General features: G+C 40.2%; 1 protein-coding gene across 1 annotated transcript in view; it reads right to left on the bottom strand.

The window, feature by feature from the left end:
• Nucleotides 1-303: 303 nt before the first annotated feature.
• PSTPIP2 (proline-serine-threonine phosphatase interacting protein 2) overlaps nt 304-19,720 on the bottom strand; it is a 79,727-nt gene continuing 60,310 nt past the window's right edge. The window contains exons 6-15 of the mRNA XM_058557034.1: nt 18,098-18,160; nt 12,193-12,291; nt 11,563-11,608; nt 10,528-10,607; nt 7,946-8,044; nt 6,936-7,032; nt 6,733-6,814; nt 5,525-5,556; nt 4,383-4,440; nt 304-1,911 (exon numbers count right to left, since the gene is read on the bottom strand). Of these exons, the coding sequence (XP_058413017.1) occupies nt 4,391-4,440; nt 5,525-5,556; nt 6,733-6,814; nt 6,936-7,032; nt 7,946-8,044; nt 10,528-10,607; nt 11,563-11,608; nt 12,193-12,291; nt 18,098-18,160 (648 nt within the window). The 3' untranslated portion in view covers nt 304-1,911; nt 4,383-4,390. The remainder of the gene's footprint in view (nt 1,912-4,382; nt 4,441-5,524; nt 5,557-6,732; nt 6,815-6,935; nt 7,033-7,945; nt 8,045-10,527; nt 10,608-11,562; nt 11,609-12,192; nt 12,292-18,097; nt 18,161-19,720) is intronic.

Here is a 19,720-nt window from a genome sequence, read left to right on the forward strand (position 1 = left end):
GGGAAGCCAGACTTTGAACAATTAATTTCAAGAGTGAGTCACGTAATAACAAGGAAAATGTGGGAGGAGGGAAGGATGCAGCAGTGGGATCCAACCTAGTGTGGAGACAGGGATGGTGCCCCCCTGAGGAAGTGACCCTGCAACTGACACCTGAAGGATGAGGAGGAAGTGGTGTGGCACCAGGCTCCGCTTGGCCTCCCTAACCAGCAGCTTGTCCTCCTGTGGGCTAACGTCAGAAAATGTGACAAGGGGTCAAAGAGAGCTTGGAAGAGAGATCTGGTTAACACAAAAATGCAAAACAAATCCCAAATCACCAAGAACCTTTATTTTACTTCATATCAAACTGAAAGAGCAATAAAATAAAAATATTTGCAATTCATAAAACACTTTTACATCAATCACACCGACCAAGAGAGAGAAAAGTGAAATCCCTGAGGAAGTGCCAACAATAAATAAAATACTTAAAAACAGAATGTTCTGAGTTCAAAGGAAAACTTCCTGAGCCTGTTCAATTTGGGGAAGTCAATGGCCTTGGGCAAACTCCAGTTTCTCAAAAGGATATCCAACTGACGCAAGTTTCCTGTCACAAGAAGCTGCCACTTTCAGTAACACCTCACATTAAAAGGAGGGAAAGAATCACTGTTCGTTCAATCAATGTGGCCATAATTCTGGGAAAGCTATTGCACAGAGCAGGACAGGAAAACATTTGCTCTTTGTGGTAAAAGAACTTTACAATATACCTAATAAGTGCCGTTGCTAATTTAACTTGTCATTAACTAAAACGTACCATTTTCTCATCGTGTGTGAATGTTGTGTAAAAGGTACACGGTCTCCCTGCTGTTTGTGAGTGACAAAAGGAAGGCCCAAATATTTGAGAAAGGGTAAGATTGACACTTTAAGATTCCAGGATCTAGCAAGGGAAAGATTCTCTGTGAAGACTCAGGATGAGGACTGGCTTTTTAACTCTAAAATTCTCTTCAAGAATAGAGAAAATACCATATTTCATTGATTCTAGGATGTACTTTTCTCCCCCTACACTTTAGAGTTTCAAATTCAAATAGGCTTGGCCATTAACTTTCACAAGTTAATTATCAACTCCCCCACCCGACTTTCTTAGTGATACATAAAACAATGGCATGTTTTACAATTAATGGTTTCTTAGATTGGAGTAAATATGGTGCTCTGTAGTTCAGGACACACAGTGAGCCATATAAAAATAAATCTGACATTTCAACCCTGGTAATTTTTCCAACTGAAAAGATGCTGGCAAAAACATTTGGCATCTTAAATTTCAACATGAGCATCAGAGCCTCAGGAAGGGTTAGAAGAAAGTGCTGTGGGATGAGCTGGTACTCTAGCTCTGGTTCTGTCCCTAATCAGCTGAGAGAACTGTAAGGAAATTGATTTCACACTTCTGGGCCTCATTTCCTCATCTGTAAAATGAGAAAGTGAAATCAGATGGCCTCCGAGTCTTCCAGTCAAAAAGGAAGGTAATTTTAAATCTTGCACCACTGAGAATGTGTGTTGCTGTGCAAATTCCATAATCACGCTGCCCTCAAAGCCAAACGAGCTTCTGTAGGTTGATGGCTCAGACTCCTCTGCAGCCACCTCTGCCCCTCAAAAGTTAAGGCTCTGAATCCAGAGACTTTCCTGGATCAAGCAGAAAACACAACTCATTCACAACTTTAGTAACTGATTGGGAAAGGATAATTCTTCAGTCTGGGGCAATCTGTAAACTTATTTAAAAAACTGCAGAACTCTACTAGCTTAAGTTGAACTAAATGTCTACTATAAATTTAAAATATCAAAAAATACAGCGAGGGTTAACTTCAAAGTCTTCATGATTGACATAATTCCTAGAGATTTTGCTGCTCCAAGTGCCTCCTTCCATGCCATAGAAGCATCAGTTTTCTGAAAGAAAATAACAAATTTCATTTGAATGAACCATTCATGTCGAACCCATTCCTGCCTTGAGAGCGTATTCAACGAGAAAGAATAAGTGTGCTTGGGCCAAGGAAAACAAATGGCGAGGAGTGGGTATTTCAAGCATTAAAAATGGAATGTGACGATAATAGCATTGTTTTATGGTAAATAATACATGTATTTACATTTTTTGATACACATATTTTTTTGTGTGTGTGAGGAAGATCAGCCCCTGAGCTAACATCCAATGCCAATCCTCCTCTTTTTGCTAAAGAAGATTGGGCCTGGACTGTGCCTATCTTCCTCTACTTTATATGTGGGACACCTGCCACAGCATGGCTTGACAAGCAGTGTGTGGTTCCGCGCCCGGGATCCAAACCTACGAACCCCGGGCCGCCGAAGCAGAGCATGTAAACTTAAACACTACACTACCGGCCCGGCCCCTGATACACATATTTTTAAATTCAAAGTTATAGTCTGTCTTTACCTAAACATGTTAGAATTAAAAATATGAATATTAGCTAAAATCAACAACTCAGAACAAATAGGAAATTCCTAAACTTTCCTATTTAAATTTCCATTCCAAAGGTTCATTATAAATGTTGTGATAAGTTGCTTAACTAAGTTATTAACTCAAGTAGACTCCCTTTAAAATTCTCTTAAATTCAGTCAATTATACACATTTATGTTGAGCCCCTATTCCCTGAGCTGGCATCTACACTAATGAATCCTAGTGAAATGAGAGAACTCAAGTAAATGTGTCAGCATTAGCATCTTACATTCAAACAGCAGATTCTTGGGCTCTGAGGAACTAGGGTCGTTTTGTCAAATGCTATTATCAAGCAACTACAATATGTGCTTTACACAAACAGGTAAGGGCAGGAAAGAAAGAGGTGAAAAATTAAAAAAAACAAACTCTTGGAGCTGCCAATGCCCTGCCCATAGCCATCACCTCCATGGTGTTCCAGAGAGAAAGCTTCACCTTTGAATCCCAAGTCACTGATTTCCCATGTTCCTGCTCTACCTCTAACATGGACCTTGCCTCTTTCCATGAGAAAGAGGGAGGCTTATGAAATGAAGAAGAAATGATGACTGGTTGTAAAGTCTATATTTTGTTTGTAGGTCAGAAAGTTATATATAGTTAGAGGATGGGGCATTTTATGTCTTCAATTTCCGTTATCTTTTACAGCAAAGTTGCTTAAATATTAAACATATTCTTAAGCAATTTAAGGGTTTAAGCAATTTAAGGGTTTATGTTTAAATATAAATAAATACTAGCTGATTATTTCTATCTAATCAAGACAACATGGCTTCTGTCCTGTCTAGCTAATTGGCTATAAGTCACAAAGTAGGTGTTTTTAGAGGACTGAAGACAAGCAATTTTGATGTGCTCACTTTCAAGTACTTTTCAGTGGTATAGAACACTGAAGGAAAACCACCATGGAGCCCTGTTAAAATCTGTTTTGTTCCATAAGTGACAGTAAACATCACCAACAACAAACAAGGAAGGGCGAGAGAGAGTCTGTTCTACTTCCATTAAGACTTCCTTGTATCCCACCCACCCCTCCTGTCACTCCCAGGAACATACTGAGATCAGAATATGCAAGAGGATCAACTCTTCAAGACTCTTTTTAATTAGAGTAATAAATTTTAATTGTAGACAAATTAGAACACATGGATAAACAAAAAGATAAACTATTAAGAAATATATCCTTTCATACTATTTCTTTGCTCATGTATGCATATATCGTCATATCCCAAGATATGCCCATTTGGGTTAAAAGAATTATACTTTATGAGGAGTTTCATTTAGAATTGCTATTTTGGCTGCGGAGGCATTCCTTCACATTTGTGAAGACTAATACTGAGTTGGGGCACGTTGCAAGCACCTGAATGCCAAAGAGGAAAAGTCGTTCTTATAGCCACCATTGGCTTAGTAGTTCTGCCCTAGGAATCCTTGTGGTTTGCTAGTTCAGAGCAGTAACAATCCGGTGCGGGACGACCCCTACGATGCCCATGGGTGTTTGGTGAGTGTGACATCATTTGCCTTGTTTTTATTGACTTCTTTTCACTTGACTTTTCCCCCTTTGAGAGAGGGGGAGTACACTAGAGGCTAAATTACTTAAACAGTGAGGATCATGTGTGTTTTGTTGGTGAGTATTGCTTTAAGTGTACGTGTGTAATAGCCACGAAAGAGCTTAACAAGAGCAGATAGAGTTACAGAATAATTAATGAAGGGAAAATACCCTCCTTCAAATAGGTATGGAGTGGTCTCCAGGCCCCTTTCAGTTGTGGGATCCACAAAGGCCATCCTACAGGAACACCACACCCACTAGTGTGCCACCCTGATACAAGGCCTTGCTTGCTTGCAGTGGTGTTACAAAGAAGCTTCAAAGACTTCAAAACTACAATCACCAGTCTAAATGCAACTTGGTTATGTGAAAATGAAAGGTTCTTACCATTGATGTTACTGATAGATCAAACTGTAGTTATCAATCAAAGAATAATCAGGGTCATCTGCAAAGGGCAGAACACAGAGCAACATTAAGGTAATATTTTTTCATGATAAGCTCTTAGCCCTTTTCAAATCAAGACATTCCACTCAACGATTCTAGTGATTGCCCTTTTGTAGGAAGAAAATATACCTGGCAACAAAACCTACAAATGGTAGTCATGACTACAAACCAGAGAACATTCTGGAAATCATTATTATCATTTCTTGGCCCTTTTTCATCCATGCCCAGACAGCAGCACCCACAGTAAAGTTATCTTCAAAAATGGACAAAAATAAGTTCCACACTATCAAGTGGTAATTATAAGGCAACAAGAAATAAAATAACTTAAATCCCTATATTGTTCAAAGATACAACTTCAGCCACTAATTTTTTTTTCAGCCACTACATTTTTGCTACGCTACTAAATGCAGCATCGGTTGTCTCTTCCCTCATTCCCTTGAACATTGATCAGTATATCTCTCTTTTATTCAAATAGTAGATATTTGTTGATCACCTACTACGCACCCAGCACTATGTTAGGCGTTGTGAGTGATACGAGGAAAAAACAAAGTGTCTGCCCTCCAGCTTCTTACAATTATCCAGGGAATACAACTAACGAAAAATGCTAAAATGTGCGGTTCTCCCAGAGGTATCACAGGAGTTCAGAGAAAAAAAGAGACCAGTGTGATTAGTGAAAGATCCAATTACAGGCGGTGTATAAAACATATAATATTGGTTTACATGTTTCTAGATATCTATGCCTTCTATAAATTATATTTCTGTGTAATCCAAAGGAAAACTACATCTAAGTTTTGCTGTTCTCATGGTCCAAGTTAAAACAATCTCTTAGGTAAGACTGCCTTATAATAAGTTTATTCTGGTACTTCAGTAACTGAATTCTCTTGGATGAGCTATAACATAGACCACTGATTTCCAAATTCTACTCTGTGACAAAAAGTATTATAGTAAGATTTTAATAGCAGCTTGTTCTCTTGGGAATTTGATTCTATTTATTCACTTCTTTCCCTTTATGTCAAAATTCTAGCTACTCAACCTTCAAGAAAACCTGACATAAGCACTTCAAAAGGTATTCCTTGGTGGCATACCTGGTATACTAGGAACTGGGAGAGGTCCTCTCCTGTAAGAAATGAAAACCAACGTCTTTCAGATCAGTTCTTGTTATTTTTCTAATTTTCTACTTCACGCTACAAACACATTGCACTCTACTGAGATCCGGTTTGTGCTCTGGAGGGTCAGGAAAAATTCAGATGAAGCAAAAGGTCTGCAGCACCGAGCTACTGGGATCTAAGTGGCAGGCATCACACTATGCTGAGAGGCAGCGTGCACAGTGGTCAGGAGCGCAGAGCGCTGCCCCCACAACCAGGACTGGCAGATGAAAATCCAGCTGCGTGAGCAAGATTTCCTGGTCTCCTCGTACATCAGCATCTTCACGTGTAACATGGGAAATACAAACAGCTCCCTCCTCACTGAGAGGATTAAATGAGCTCATTTGTGTTAACTGTTTTGAACCGCGCCTGGCATTCTTAAATATCGATGATCCTTATGCAATTCTCCCTCAAACACTCCCTTATCTTTTTAAAAACTGGAATGAAACTTCAACAGCTTGGACTTCAAGCTGTATGTGAAACAGAAGTTTCTTTTCTCCTAGGATCCTTTATATCAGGAGCAGCAAATTTTTCCCGTAAAGGGCCAGATAGCAAATGATTTAGGCTTTGCTGGCCACACAAGGCAACTCTGTCACAACTCTACTCGACTCTAGTGTGAAAGCAGCCATAGGCAGAATGTAAACGAATGAGTGAGATCATGTTCCAATAAAACTTTATAGATGAACACCGAAATCTGAATTTCATATAATTTTCACGTCATGAAAGAGTATCCTTTTAATTTTTTTTTTTTTTTTTTTTTTTTTGGCCATTTAGAAATGTAAAAGCTGTTCTTTACTCTTGGGTCCTACCAAAACAGGCAGGTCAGGTTTGATTCATGGGGGAGTAGAGAGGTGGGGTGGGGTATGAGCACACCTGCTGGCTCCTGCTCTCTATAGGCTATACGAAAGGTACAGGATTCACGCAAGAGCAGTAATAATCACACTCAAGCGTGATATAGTCCTCCTTGAATTATGACTAGTAAAATCCATTTAACATTTGTTCTAAAAATGCTACTTCCAAAAATCTAGCAACCTCACTAAGCAAATACAGTGGTAGATATGTTCCAGTTCTAACATGTCTCAGAACACTAAGGATAAAAACATTTATTAAAAGTATTTTTCTTCATGTGAAAGGAAGCTGGTTATTACCTTCCCAAGTTAGGCCCCGTAGCCTTTCCTGGTGGGGCTGTATTCTTCTGGGGGCAGTAGAAATTCTCATACACGATGGGCGCTAGAGGAATCATCAAGAAACAAAACATTAAGAGGCAGGAGTCTTCCATTCTCATGACATGTGAACAAAGACTAATATAATTGCTTAAATAACCGCCCCCCTACCCCACTGCTCCATTCACCTGGTGGAGTCTGTCCAGTTTTGCGTTGATTCACAAAGTACTCAATGTCCTTCTCAATGCTGCACATTTCTAAACTCTTACGGACTTCTTCATACATCTAACAAAAAGAATATGAATCAACGTAGAGGTATGTCCATAATAATTGTGACATGGCTTATTAAAACAGGTTTGATGAATAGCTGACTCTTTTCCAAATTTTGTTTTGAAAATAAAGACATTCCCAAGTCCCAGACTCATTAAAAGGGATTTCTCTGATGCATATCTGCTATTAACATTCTTTTAAAAATAACAAGAAGTGTATCTTTGTGGCAGCAAAAAAACTTTGGGGGAAAGATTTTTTAAAAAATACTGATGGGACAAAGAAAATAGATACCAAGTCCCATGACAAAGGCCAATGCCAAGCACAAACGCAAAAATAATTACTTAACTTGGAGAAAAGTTCTTCCAGTCAATGCTACAGGTTTTCTGGGTGTTTAACTGTTCTTCTAAAGGATATGTCCCATCTAAGTGAGGGTAGCTATTTAACTTGGTTCTGGTCCCTCTGAGATCTGGGAACCCTGGGAAGATGGCTGGGCACAAGTTAAACCTGGATACGGGCCCTGGGAACACCACTGAAGTAAATCCTGAGCCCTGGAGTGACCATTAGCCTGGGCATGGGTCAGTCTGCTAGCACTAGGTGCTGTCCTGGAGTGACCCTCCGGGACTCACATTCATGCTATGGCATCTCTGTCCTCCATATATTAACTGCATTTGGGTCTCCCTTCTCTACTCTCCTATCCTAACTCTGAATTTCTTAAAGAGAAAGTCATGGTAGTAAAGTGGCACAGGAGTCAGGCAGGTTAAGTATTTATCTGGGTCCTTCTGTTAACTCATTGTGTGGCCTTGGGCAAGTCACTGTACCTCTCTGGGCCTCAAATGGGGGGGATGATCTAATAAATGTCTACTGTTCCTTCCACTCTAATGAATCCAAAATGCAGAGCCACAATCTTCCGTGGATGCCTCTGACTTACGCTGTCGCTTGTGACACATTGTTGTGACAGCTGATTGACATGTAACCACAAAGCATTCCGAAAGAAATTTATTCGTTCACATTCTTGAGCCTCCAACACCTACAGAAACATAACAAAATGTACAGACATATGCAGAGAAAGGGGCTATTTGTCTAGACTGGCTAGGACTTAAGAAACAGTGTCAACCCTTGATTATCTGTAAGCTTGTTGTCCCGTTTAGGGTACTCCTCCACCACCGAGGAAGCTCATAAACTCTTACCACAGGCAAAGAATGCAAATAGATTCTAACATTATGTTAACACAAACAGGATCAGACACAGTTCTGAAGGTAAGAGGTAATGATGAATCCAGACACCAAGGTTCTAACCTGAATTCCAGCTCACATTTCCAACTGCCTAAGGGGCATCTCCACCTGGGCAGCCCGCCAGAGCCTCAGATTCAAAACTCTGCCTCTTCCCCACCCTCCCCTCCCGGAATGAATAAATTCAATTGGCAAGATGCTCATCATTGTTGAAGCTGGATGATGAGTACACGGGGGTCCTTGCACTTGTCTTCTCTTTGCGTATGTTTGAAATTTTCCTTAATAAAAAAGTTTTTTAAAAAGTCACTGCCTGAACAATTGTTTTTTGGATATAAAAAATATAAACTTTTGGAAAATCAAGCTATTCTATAAAGTGGATGCTATTCAACAGTGAATGTTACATACTAACATACTTTTTTAAATATTGAATACAACACTACTAGATTTTAAAATTTTTTATAATGTAAAACTTCAAACATATACAAGAGTAGAGTGAATAATACAATGAATCCCCATGTACCCATCACCAGCTTAAACACATTTAAGAACTGATTTTGTTTTACCTATAACGCTACCAACTCACGTCCTCCCTGGAGTATTTTGAAATAAATACACTATTTCACCTGTAAATATTTTAGTATTTGTATATTTTAGTATTCGTATATATACTATATATACAAATATTTAGTATACATATTTGTACAAATATATATATATATTTGTATATATAGTATATATTTGTATATATAGTATATATATTTGTATATATAGTATATATACAAATACTACATTATTTTTATTATAGAATATTTCACATAGAAGAATCATAGAGAGCGATATAACGAATATCCATGTACCAAACACCTAGTTTTGTCAAAAATTTTAGCCATATTTGTTTCAGATTCTGTTAAAGCCCTTGTGTGCTTTCCCCAATCTCTATCACCTTCCTGCTTCCCTGGAGATAACCATCACCCTAAATTTTATCATTCCCACGCAGGTTTTTATAATATGTATAAAAATGCATATGATGTTGCTTTTCATGTTTTGAAACCTTCTAAAAATGCCCTTATTCCAGGCTTTTCCAAAAAAGTGTGGAGTCAAGGAAGTAAAGCAGAAAAGAGTGTTTTAGGAGGGAGAGAGTGACCCACAGTATTAGATGGTAAAGACAGGTCAAATAAGATGAGAAACTGGGAAGGCCTGCTGGACCTCACACTAAGGGGATGACTGGTTCCTCCAAGGAGCAGTTGCAGAGCAGCAACGCCCAGACACAGCAGGCTGGGACAGGCAGGGGCAATGAGGATGTGCAGACAACTCCTGCAAGAAGCCTGGCAGTGAAGAGAGGAGAAGGTAGCAGACAGGAAGCAACAGCTGGTGGGTTTTAAAGCCAGCAACAAGCTGAGTTTGTGTAAATGATAATAGGAGTTCACGATAAAGGAGCTGTGCACAAGGTGGTGGGGAAAACCAGCTGGATGGGATCCCGAGCCCAGGTGGTGGGAGATCTTAATAGGGCGGGAGCAGCCCCTTTTCCACAATAACAGGAGAAAAGGAGGGGAGGAGGGTGTGTGGATCAGTGGTTCTCATGCTTGAATTAGCATCAGAATCACCTGGAGGGCTTATTAACGAAGAGGTTACTGGGCCCAGTTCCAGAGTTTCTGACTCAGTGGGTCTGGCGTTGGTCTGAGAATTTGCATCTCTAACAAGTGCCCAGGAGATGCTGATGCTACTTCACTTTGAGAACCACTGGTAATAAAATGTGTAAACAGGGCGACAGAAACTTGAGGAAGTTTCCAGGTTATGTCTTCATTTTCTCTAGGAAGTTGTAAGTGAGGTCATGTGCAGAAAACGAAGGAGTGGCTAAGGTGGAATCAAAGGTGTGAGGAGAGTAAAAGATTCTCAAGTCTGCTCACGCACCATCTGCATTTTCCTTATTACATGGCAAGTACAGGTGAGGCTCTCAAAAGGTAATTACTTAACTATTAATTCAGCTGTTTATGTCTGTGCTAACCAAACATTAGAGAAAGGCCTTGAACAGAGTTGCACAGCAGGGTCAGGATGGGAAGGAAGCAAAAAGATGAGGTTTGGAGAAAAACATTCCGGTTCCTTCCGTCCTCCACTTAAGTTCCTGATTTCTAATTTAACCTCAAGCAACTCTATGAGAATTGGGGCACTATAATAAGAGGGTGGAGCATTTCTACAAAAGCAGAAGCTTCAAGTCCTAAGAGGAAGACTCGCCCCCTCCGGAGCAGCTTCTGGTTCCGGTTCCGGTTCCGGTTCTGGGTACCTCGCAGGCCTTGATGTGCTCACTCTGCCACTCTTCTCGGACCTTATCCAGCGTATTGACATGCTGCATGTACGCCTTGTCTGCAATGGAGGGGAGGGGCCTGGGTTCAGAAACCGGACAGGAGGGCGGCTCGCAGACCCACCCCTCAGGCTCATATTCCAGATAGTAAATGAAACTCAGCCGGAGCTGCGTTGAGCTCACAAGGCCCCAAGGAGCTCTGAACATTGAAAGGCCATACTTACATCTCTCACCCTCATAATATCTTTGTGTAATAAGCAAAGGTGGGTATCACTTTCTTTTTGCACATTGAACCAAGCAATTAGCAAGAAATGCTTCAAGGAAGGAAAAGTGAAAGCTGACAGGGAACCTTAGCCTGCATTTTCTTTGTCTAATTCAGTTTCAGTTGCTTCCACCCCTTTTCATTTTCAGGAAAATTATACAGTGAAGGATGCATAGAACTACCTTGAGCCCTTAAGGGGCACCAAGTTACTTAAGTTTGGGGTTTAGAGACTTCTTAAGTGACCATGGTCATGAACGGCTTATCTTATGCAGGATACTCTGGGAATTAGAAGCCTTTGCAAACACTTGGTTTCGATCTTAGATTTCAGTGATAAGGCCTCGAAACTTGGCAATTTCTTTCACAGCAGATAAGAGTTAACAGAGCTGAAATGGGCTTTATAGATAGATGTTCCCACGAACTCAGCACCTGATTACAGAGCAGCTACCACATAACCCTCACCACCACCATTCAATTACATGTAAGGCAGCAAGACCTAAGCAGGCAGTGGCCAGAAACGGCTGCCTCCTTTGCTGCTTCTCACTTTCCCAGGTTCTGATACACCCTCTCTCCCTCCCTCCTTCACCTTTCCTTTCTTTCCTTCCATTGGTTCCTCCCTTCTTCCCTTCTGGTATCTTGTTAATCCTACTGTATATATTCTTTACTGTAAGGTGTATAAAACTACCTTTCTCAGATAGATTTAGGATAATGTAAACCCTACCATAATCCTCCCTCATCCATGGCAGCAGCCCCCTCACCTGAGTCTTCTACTGCAGTCTTTGAAGTTGCCAGTTTCACAAAAAGCTGTGAGGACAAAAAACAACAAGAGATCAGGAATGCTGGGCCAGGCTTCCATAGGTAAAACAGATCTAAAAGCAATGACTGTGAAGAGACAAGTTCTAGGCCACGCCTTACCTATGTTTCTCTCACGAGCAAATCATTCCACTTGCCCTCTAATCTTATTGCCATTGGAAAATACCCATCAAGCATCTTGCCCTGTGTCTTCCTAAAGATGTACCTTTCCCTTCTGGTTGCTGACAATCTTATATCCAGATTTTATAAAATTAAATTTATAATACACCCAAGAAAGAGGCAGCCTAGCTACAAAGAATACGTGAGTTGAGTTTTGAAGAAAGATGAAAACAATCAGAACCCCCTCCCCCACTTCCTCTCACCCCACTCCCACCCCCATGGGCACACTTCTTTAGCTCTTTCCCAACCCCAAAAATGTGACAAGGGTTTTTCTGGTTCAGAGAACCCTAATAGCCTGAAGGAAGATTTTTGCCAGGGCTTAGGGTGCAAATCCATTTTTTATTAAGATTATTAATTAGCTTTAGCTTGATATATGTAAATCTCAGATTTTTCAGGCTGTCACCCCTCCCAGGTACCTTTTCTTGTTGTTTCGGGTTTACCACGTTGGCATTCCGGTGCACAGCCAGCTCTGCGTCATCTTTGTCTCGGCATTTCTGCTCGTAGTTCTTCTTTGCCTTTGTTGTTATGAGCCAAAAGAGGATCGAAACAGGAGAGCAGAAGGCAACCCTGAAGCAGCCACCCCAGCCCTTCCAAGCCCAGCAAACAACAGGGCACCCTGATTTGGTCTGTGACCACCACTAGACCATGGGCTCTGAGGGCAGATGCTCTTTCTTATCTATCTTTGGAAGGTCTCAGGCCCTTTTCCAAATCATGTATGTAGCAGCAACCTGATCAAGGAAGTGATCACTCCTATTTGGCAAACACAAAGTACATAAGCTTTAAAAATTGACTGAAACAAAAGATGGAATTTGAAATAGGCAAAATCAAAATACTTACGTAACTATAAGATATGTAATCCAACATTTATGTAACGTAACCCTCAGAACTTAGATGCAGTCATTTGGTCATGGTAATTATAATCATGCTTCAATATTCTCATGTGCCTCACCACAGCACGTGGACGGCGCGGAGGCCAGCAATCCCACCATTTCTGTCACTTAAGGATAGTCATGTTCCGTTTTCATTTAAAGAGTTCCGTTTTAGCTAGTTTAAAAGTAGGTCATGGTCTACCCTGTGCTATCTTACTACTGGTAGTATGGAAACAGTTCACGAACTACAGTTAGTGAATCAAATAATTTTCTGTTTCAACTACTGAAGCAAGGACTTGTTCAAACAGAGCAAAGCTGTGAATCAGTTAGCTAATAAATAAAAATGGTGACCCCTCCAAAAATGCTTGACTAAGAGTGAAGACTCCTCTGTAGTGATGGTTTGTGCTCATCAAATATTTCATGTGCTTCCCTACATTTCCCAGCATCCCCTGCAGTTGAGTGGGATTAACTTTCAGTAAACAATCTTTCAATTCTCTCTCTAGGCTACACACACAGAAATTAAAGTTCATAATTTTTCATAATTACAAGCACATAAGATAGTCATACAATTCTTTTCTTATGCAACAATATGTTATACCTTTCACTGTATCATGCATGATCCCTGTAGCTGAACACTTTTAATGGTTGTAAATATACACGCATATATATGTATATATATGCCATAATTTTCTTAATCAAGTCTGTATTGGTGGATATTGGTCTTGTTTCCATTTTTTGTAACATAAAAATACTCTGATTTTATTTTGGGTAGTGTGAATTTATCTATATAGGTCAAATTCCTAGAAATATAATTGTGTATACACATCCAACTTCCTTCCAAATTGGCTGCACCAATTTATACCCCCATCAATAGTATACGAGAGTACGTGTCCTTGAACTCTGACCAACACTGAACTTAAACACTGAGTATTTTAACCTTTTCTAATACTAGAGGTGAGAATGTTAGCATATTGTCATTTTATTTACATTTATTTCATTACTACTAAGGTGGTATATTCTTTCTACTTTGTGTTTTTTACATGCTTTTCTATTGGACCGTTCTTTTTTTTTTTTTTTTCTTTTGGTGAGGAAGATCAGCCCTGAGCTAACATTCATGCCAATCCTCCTCTTTTTGCCAAGGAAGACTGGCCCTGAGCCAACATCCATTGCCAATCCTCCTCCTTTTTTTCCCTTTTTCTCTCCAAAGCTCCAGCAGATAGCCACACGTCATAGTTGCACATCCCTCCAGTTGCTGCATGCAGGACGCCACCCCAGCATGGCCAGAGAAACGGTGCGTTGGTGCGCACCCAGGATCTGAACCCGGGCCGCCAGTAGAGGAGCGCGCGCACCCAACCGCTAAGCCAGGGGCCAGGCCTCCATTCTTTATTTTAATTGGTTTATAAGAGCTTGGTCTATATGAGAAACACTAACTGGCTATAAAAGTTATATAGGTTACAAATATTTTTCCCCATTTGTCATCTGTCTTGAAACCATGTATAAGATATTTTTTCTCTTGCTCTAAAGAAGTTTTAAATTTTAACGTTGTCAAAGTTATTAATCTTTCTCTATCCTGCTTTATTTTTAATGACATATTAAGCACTTTTCTTCATAATCATATTTTAAAAGGCTACATAATTCAATCTTTCTCCATCTTTTGGTCTCTGAATCATTTATACTTTTCTTTATTATAAGTAATGAACAAGGTTATGCCTTTGTTTTTCTTATTTTTGTGTTTTCTGAAGATAGAGTCTTAGATTCTTAACATAAAATTAATGGGGTATGATCACATTTACGGCACTAAAAGCATATCACAAAATGTTTTTTTAAAAGGTTAGATGGGTTTCTGGGAAAATAGAGTCGATGTACTTTTCCCTCTCCTCCACGCAAGTACAACTAAAACCCCTGACATTATACATAAAACAAACATAAGAAGACTGTGAAAAGTGGAGAGAAGGCAGACTGGCTAGTGACCTTGGTCTCAGAAGAGCAATCTAGAAGTGAGTTCCCTGGGTTTTCCTTTGCCTCATATATTACAGACTGGCTGCCAAAGAAGCAGGCAGCCAGGAGACAACAATGGGCACAGCCAGAAGGAAAAAAAGCCCCGCAAAAACCCGCTCTCTCTAAGCAAAAGACCAGAAAAGAGGCAGCCTAGCAGGATGGGAACCTTTAGAAAATAACCATTCTACTGCAGCCAAACACCACATAAAATACCGGGGCCCCACCCCCATGCATCCAGCAAAGGCCAAGTGGGGAATCTAGATTTTCACCCTCACCAGGCTGTATTGAGGCACCCAACTCCTCGCCAAGGTGTGTCAGAGAAAGACAAATATGGAATTGGGACTTTCATTCCCACCAGGAGGTAAAAAAGCCCCACAGATAGTGCCAGTGGAAACCATGTGGGAAACCTGGAATTCTACTACCCACACCTGGCGGTAATAAGGTGCACACCCTCCCTGCTGGGGTGGTGTCAGAGGAGTTCTAGTGGAGAGTCAGAACTTTAACCACCTCCCACTAGTAACAAGGCCATATCCACCCCGTAGTTTCAGTGCAGGCCAAATGGGGAGCCTGGACTTTTACCCCCACATAGCAGTAATGAGATGGTGCCTCACCTCCCTCTGCTGTAGTGGCATCAAAGGAAGCCAGCTAGGCGGCCCGGGTTCAGATCCCGGGCGCGCACCGAGGCACCACTTCTCCGGCCATGCTGAGGCCACATCCCACATACAGCAACTAGAATGATGTGCAACTATGACATACAACTATCTACTGGGGCTTTGGGGGAAAAAAAGGAGGAGGATTGGCAATAGCTGTTAGCTCAGAGCCGGTCTTCCTCAGGAAAAAGAGAAGGATTAGCACGGATGTTAGTTCAGGGCTGATCTTCCTCACAAAAACAAAAAAACAAAGAAAGCCAGCTAAAACAGAAGCTTTAAATAAGATCCAGAGTCTTGTAACATAATACCTAAAATGTCTAAAATCAATTGAATATCACTCATCATACAAAGAACCAGGAAGAGCTCAAACTGAATGAAAAAAGACCATCAATAGATGCGAATATCAAGATAACAGAGAAGTTAGAATTATCTGACAAAGATTTTAAAGCAGCCATCATAAAAATATTCAACAAGCAATTACAAAGACACTTGAAACAAATGAAAAAATAGGTAGTCTTGGCAAAGAAATAGAAAAACTCAGCAAAGAAATAGAAGGTATAAAGAAGAACCAAAAGGAAATTTTAGAACTGAAAAATAAACTAACTGAAATAAAAAACTCAATGGATGGGCTTAAGAAAAGAATGGAAGAGACAGAAGAAAGAACTGGTAAACTGGAAGATAGAACAATGGAAATTACTTAATCTGAACCACAGAGAGAAAATAGGCTGAAAAAAGTGAACAGAGCCTCATGGACCTTTGGCATGATAACAAAAGATCTAAGATTCACGTCCTTGGAATCCTAGGAGAGGAGGGTGGGCTGAAAAAGTACTTGAAGAAATAATGGCTGAAAACTTTCCAATTTGGCAAGAGATATAAACCTACAGATTCAAGAAGTTGATCAAATCCCAAACAAGATAAACCCAAAGAAATCCATGGCAAGACACATAGGTGAATTTCCAAAAACTAAAAACAAAGAAAATATCTTCAAACAGAAATGACACCTTACCTATAAAGGGAAATCAATTTGGATTATAGCAGATTTTTTATGAGAAACTATGGAGGCCACGAGGAAGTGGCACAACACATTTCAAGTACCAAAAGAAAAAAATTGTCAACACACAATCCTATATCCAGTGAAAGTATCCTTTAAGAATGAAGGGGAAATCAAGACATTATCAGATAATGGAAAACTAAGATATTTGTCACTAGCAGACCTATCCTGAAGAATGGCTAAAGGAAGTTCTCTAAACAAAAGGAAACCAAAATAAGAAACCTTAGAACATCAGAAGTAAAAAAGAACGTGCTAAGCAAAAAATGGGTAAATACAATAGTCTTTCTTTCTCTTCTTGAGTTTTCCAAATTATTTTTGACAGTTGAAGCAAAAATTGTAATACTGATATGGCTCTAAATGTAGGTAGAGGAAATAGTTAAGAAAATTATATTTCAATAAGGCTTTCTCTTTAATTGTGAGAAAGCTTGCCCCAGACTGCTCAAAACATAAAAGGTCTGGGAACAATCATATACCAACCAACACTATTTCTGCATTACACTGACATCATTCCCTATTTATCAATTGCTTCTGAGGTGATCTGCATCAAAGAAAAAAATAATGCAGAACAGACTGCATATGCCATTAACATTGGTGATATTTTCTTTTTTGACCGGGTTACCAGATGTCATGTCATAGTCATAGAATATCATGATGATACTTCTGTACAAAGATGGAATCATAGATGTTCCAATAACAGAGTTCATTGTATCCAGAGTTGACAGATTCATGAAAAGCAAGAGTGAGGTCCCTAGCAACTTGTCTTAGCTCTGTCTTAAGCATTTTGTGTGTGTGTGTGAGGAAGATTAGCCCTGAGCTAACATCTGTCGCCAATCCTCCTCTTTATGCTGAGGAAGACTGGCCCTGGGATAACATCCATGCCCATCTTCCTCCACTTTATATGGGATGCCGCCACAGCATGGCTTGACAAGCAGTGCATCGGTGCACTCCAGAGACCCAAACCCCGGCCGCCACAGCAGAGCGTGTGCACTTAACCTCTACACCACCAGGCCGGCCCCTGCTAAGCATTTTTGTTATAAATTACTTAAAGGAAAGAAGGCTTTTACAATTTGCAGATATCTTAAAACAGGAAGGGGTCTCTCAATAAAATAGGTAAGAAATCAAGATTCAAAACAGTTACAGGGAAAAAGCTCAAATCCAACAAGGTAAATGGCATCATACAGTATATGCTTTTGTGTCTTGGCCTGAAATATTTAAATTGACTTGCTGTACTTTCCCAGGTTACCAGAAAGATAACATCATTGTGTTTCCTCTATCTAGTTTCATCTTCAATCTTTCCAAGGCCTTAAAAAGAAGGAAAGTCATTGGGGCCGGCCTAGCAGCATAGCAGTTAAGTTCGCGCGCTCCACTTCAGCAGCCCAGAGTCTGCTGATTCAGATCCTGGGAGCGGACCTACGTACCACTCATCAAGCCACGCTGAGGTGGCGTCCCATATAGAGCAACTAGAAGGATGTACAGCTATGACATACAACTGTCTACTGGGGCTTTGGGGAGAAAAAAGGAAAAAAGGAGGAAGATTAGCAACAGATGTTAGCTCGGGGCCAATCTTCCTCAAAAAACAAAAACTCTAAAAAAAAGGAAGGAAAGTTAAACCACTAGAGGTTGTTTTCTCTAAAACATTGCCCTAATGAATAATAACATTATTGAAATGTTATTTTTAGGAATATGCTCATACACAGCACAGGATTTCAGAAAGTACCACCATTACAAAAAAAGGCAATAGAGTATGACTCACATCCATGGTTTTCTTGAATTGTAAACTCTTTTGTTTATGAGCAGCATCCATTGTAAGCTCTGTCTGTGAAGAGAGAAGAAGCACTATTAATAATAAAAACAGAAATTATTGTTAATACCAGCTTATCTTGAGGGCTAAATGTTCAACTATCTCATTTAGTCCTCACACAACCCAGAAGGTAGATGTGCTATTTATTACTCCCATTTCACAAATGAGGAAATTGCAGCACAGAGAGGCTGAACAATTTGTCCAAGGTCTTATGGCTGGTTAATGGTGGGGTCTGCCTTTGAACTTGGGCAGTCACCATTGAGAATCATTGATCTCTTTAGAGCAGTCTCTTCAATAAATCTGGAATCAAGGAACTTTGGTTTCAAAAACAGAGTTTAAAACTTTTGTTAAAGTGCCATTTATATTTGAAAAGAGATCTTTATTCTGTAAGCTTATGTCAACACAGTTAAATTTGGACACAATTTATCCACAATCACAAACATTCACTTCTGTGGCATCTGTCAATGACACACACTTAACCAGCAAGGAGCCCAGGCAGTACAAAGGGAAGAAATGTTTGTAGGACAGCTAAAAGAAGTCGTTCTACTCTTATGCCATCTAACCCAGGAAAGGGAAGCTACTTTATCAAGTTCACATGGGAGCAGTTTCTTTGTTGTGGCTGTGACGTTAATACTTTCCTTAGTAAAAATAATGGAGCTAATAACAAAAATGCCCCTCTCAGACATAATAATAGTAGTTCCCATTTACCAGGCATTATGTTCTAAGCAGTTTTCATTTATCACAACAACTGTGAGTACTCTTATCCCCATTTTCTTGACAGTAAACTGAGGTGGATTAATTTGCCCAAGGTGACACTCTCAGCAAGTAATAGAGTTGGGATTTGGGCACAGCCTGACTCCTGTGCCCTTATTCCTAGTCATTACCCTAAACTACCATTATCCTTATGATAGCTCTGTAAAACCAAATGGATACATACAAAGACCAAGAGATGCGATAATTCAAAACGACCTATGACATTGCTCTTGTGTAAAATGTTATAATGCAAAATAATAATATTGAAAACTAAATTAAAATGTGGTTTCTCTTTCTTCTGGAAAATTATGTTTTTGTCTGTTACCATAACACATGAACACGGTTGGATGGATTTTCAAGATATCTGGATGGGGGGCCGGCCCCGTGGCGTAGCGGTTAAGTGCGCGCACTCTGCTGCTGGCAGCCCGGGTTCGGATCCCGGGCGCGCACCAACACGCCGCTTGTCGGGCCATGCTGTGGCGACCTCCCACATAAAGTGGAGGAAGATGGGCACAGATGTTAGCTCAGGGCCAGTCTTCCTCAGTAAAAAGAGAAGGATTGGCATGGTTGTTAGCTCAGGGCTGATCTTCCTCACAAAAAAATAATAAATAAATAAATAAAAACAGAATGTTTAAAAAAAAAGATATCTGGATGGACTATTTGGGATGATCTCACTTCAAATATGAGCATTGTGGAATATATGAAATTCCCTCGGGGGAGCTCCAAGGGGCCCTCAGAGAACCAAGCAGTCATCTTCCAACCCTGCTGAAAATGAGGCACCAGGAGGTGGCCATGCACCTGCTAATGGTGAAGACACCATAG

Source organism: Diceros bicornis, chromosome 16, assembly GCF_020826845.1.
Source record: "Diceros bicornis minor isolate mBicDic1 chromosome 16, mDicBic1.mat.cur, whole genome shotgun sequence".
Classification (NCBI taxonomy): Eukaryota; Metazoa; Chordata; class Mammalia; order Perissodactyla; family Rhinocerotidae; genus Diceros; species Diceros bicornis.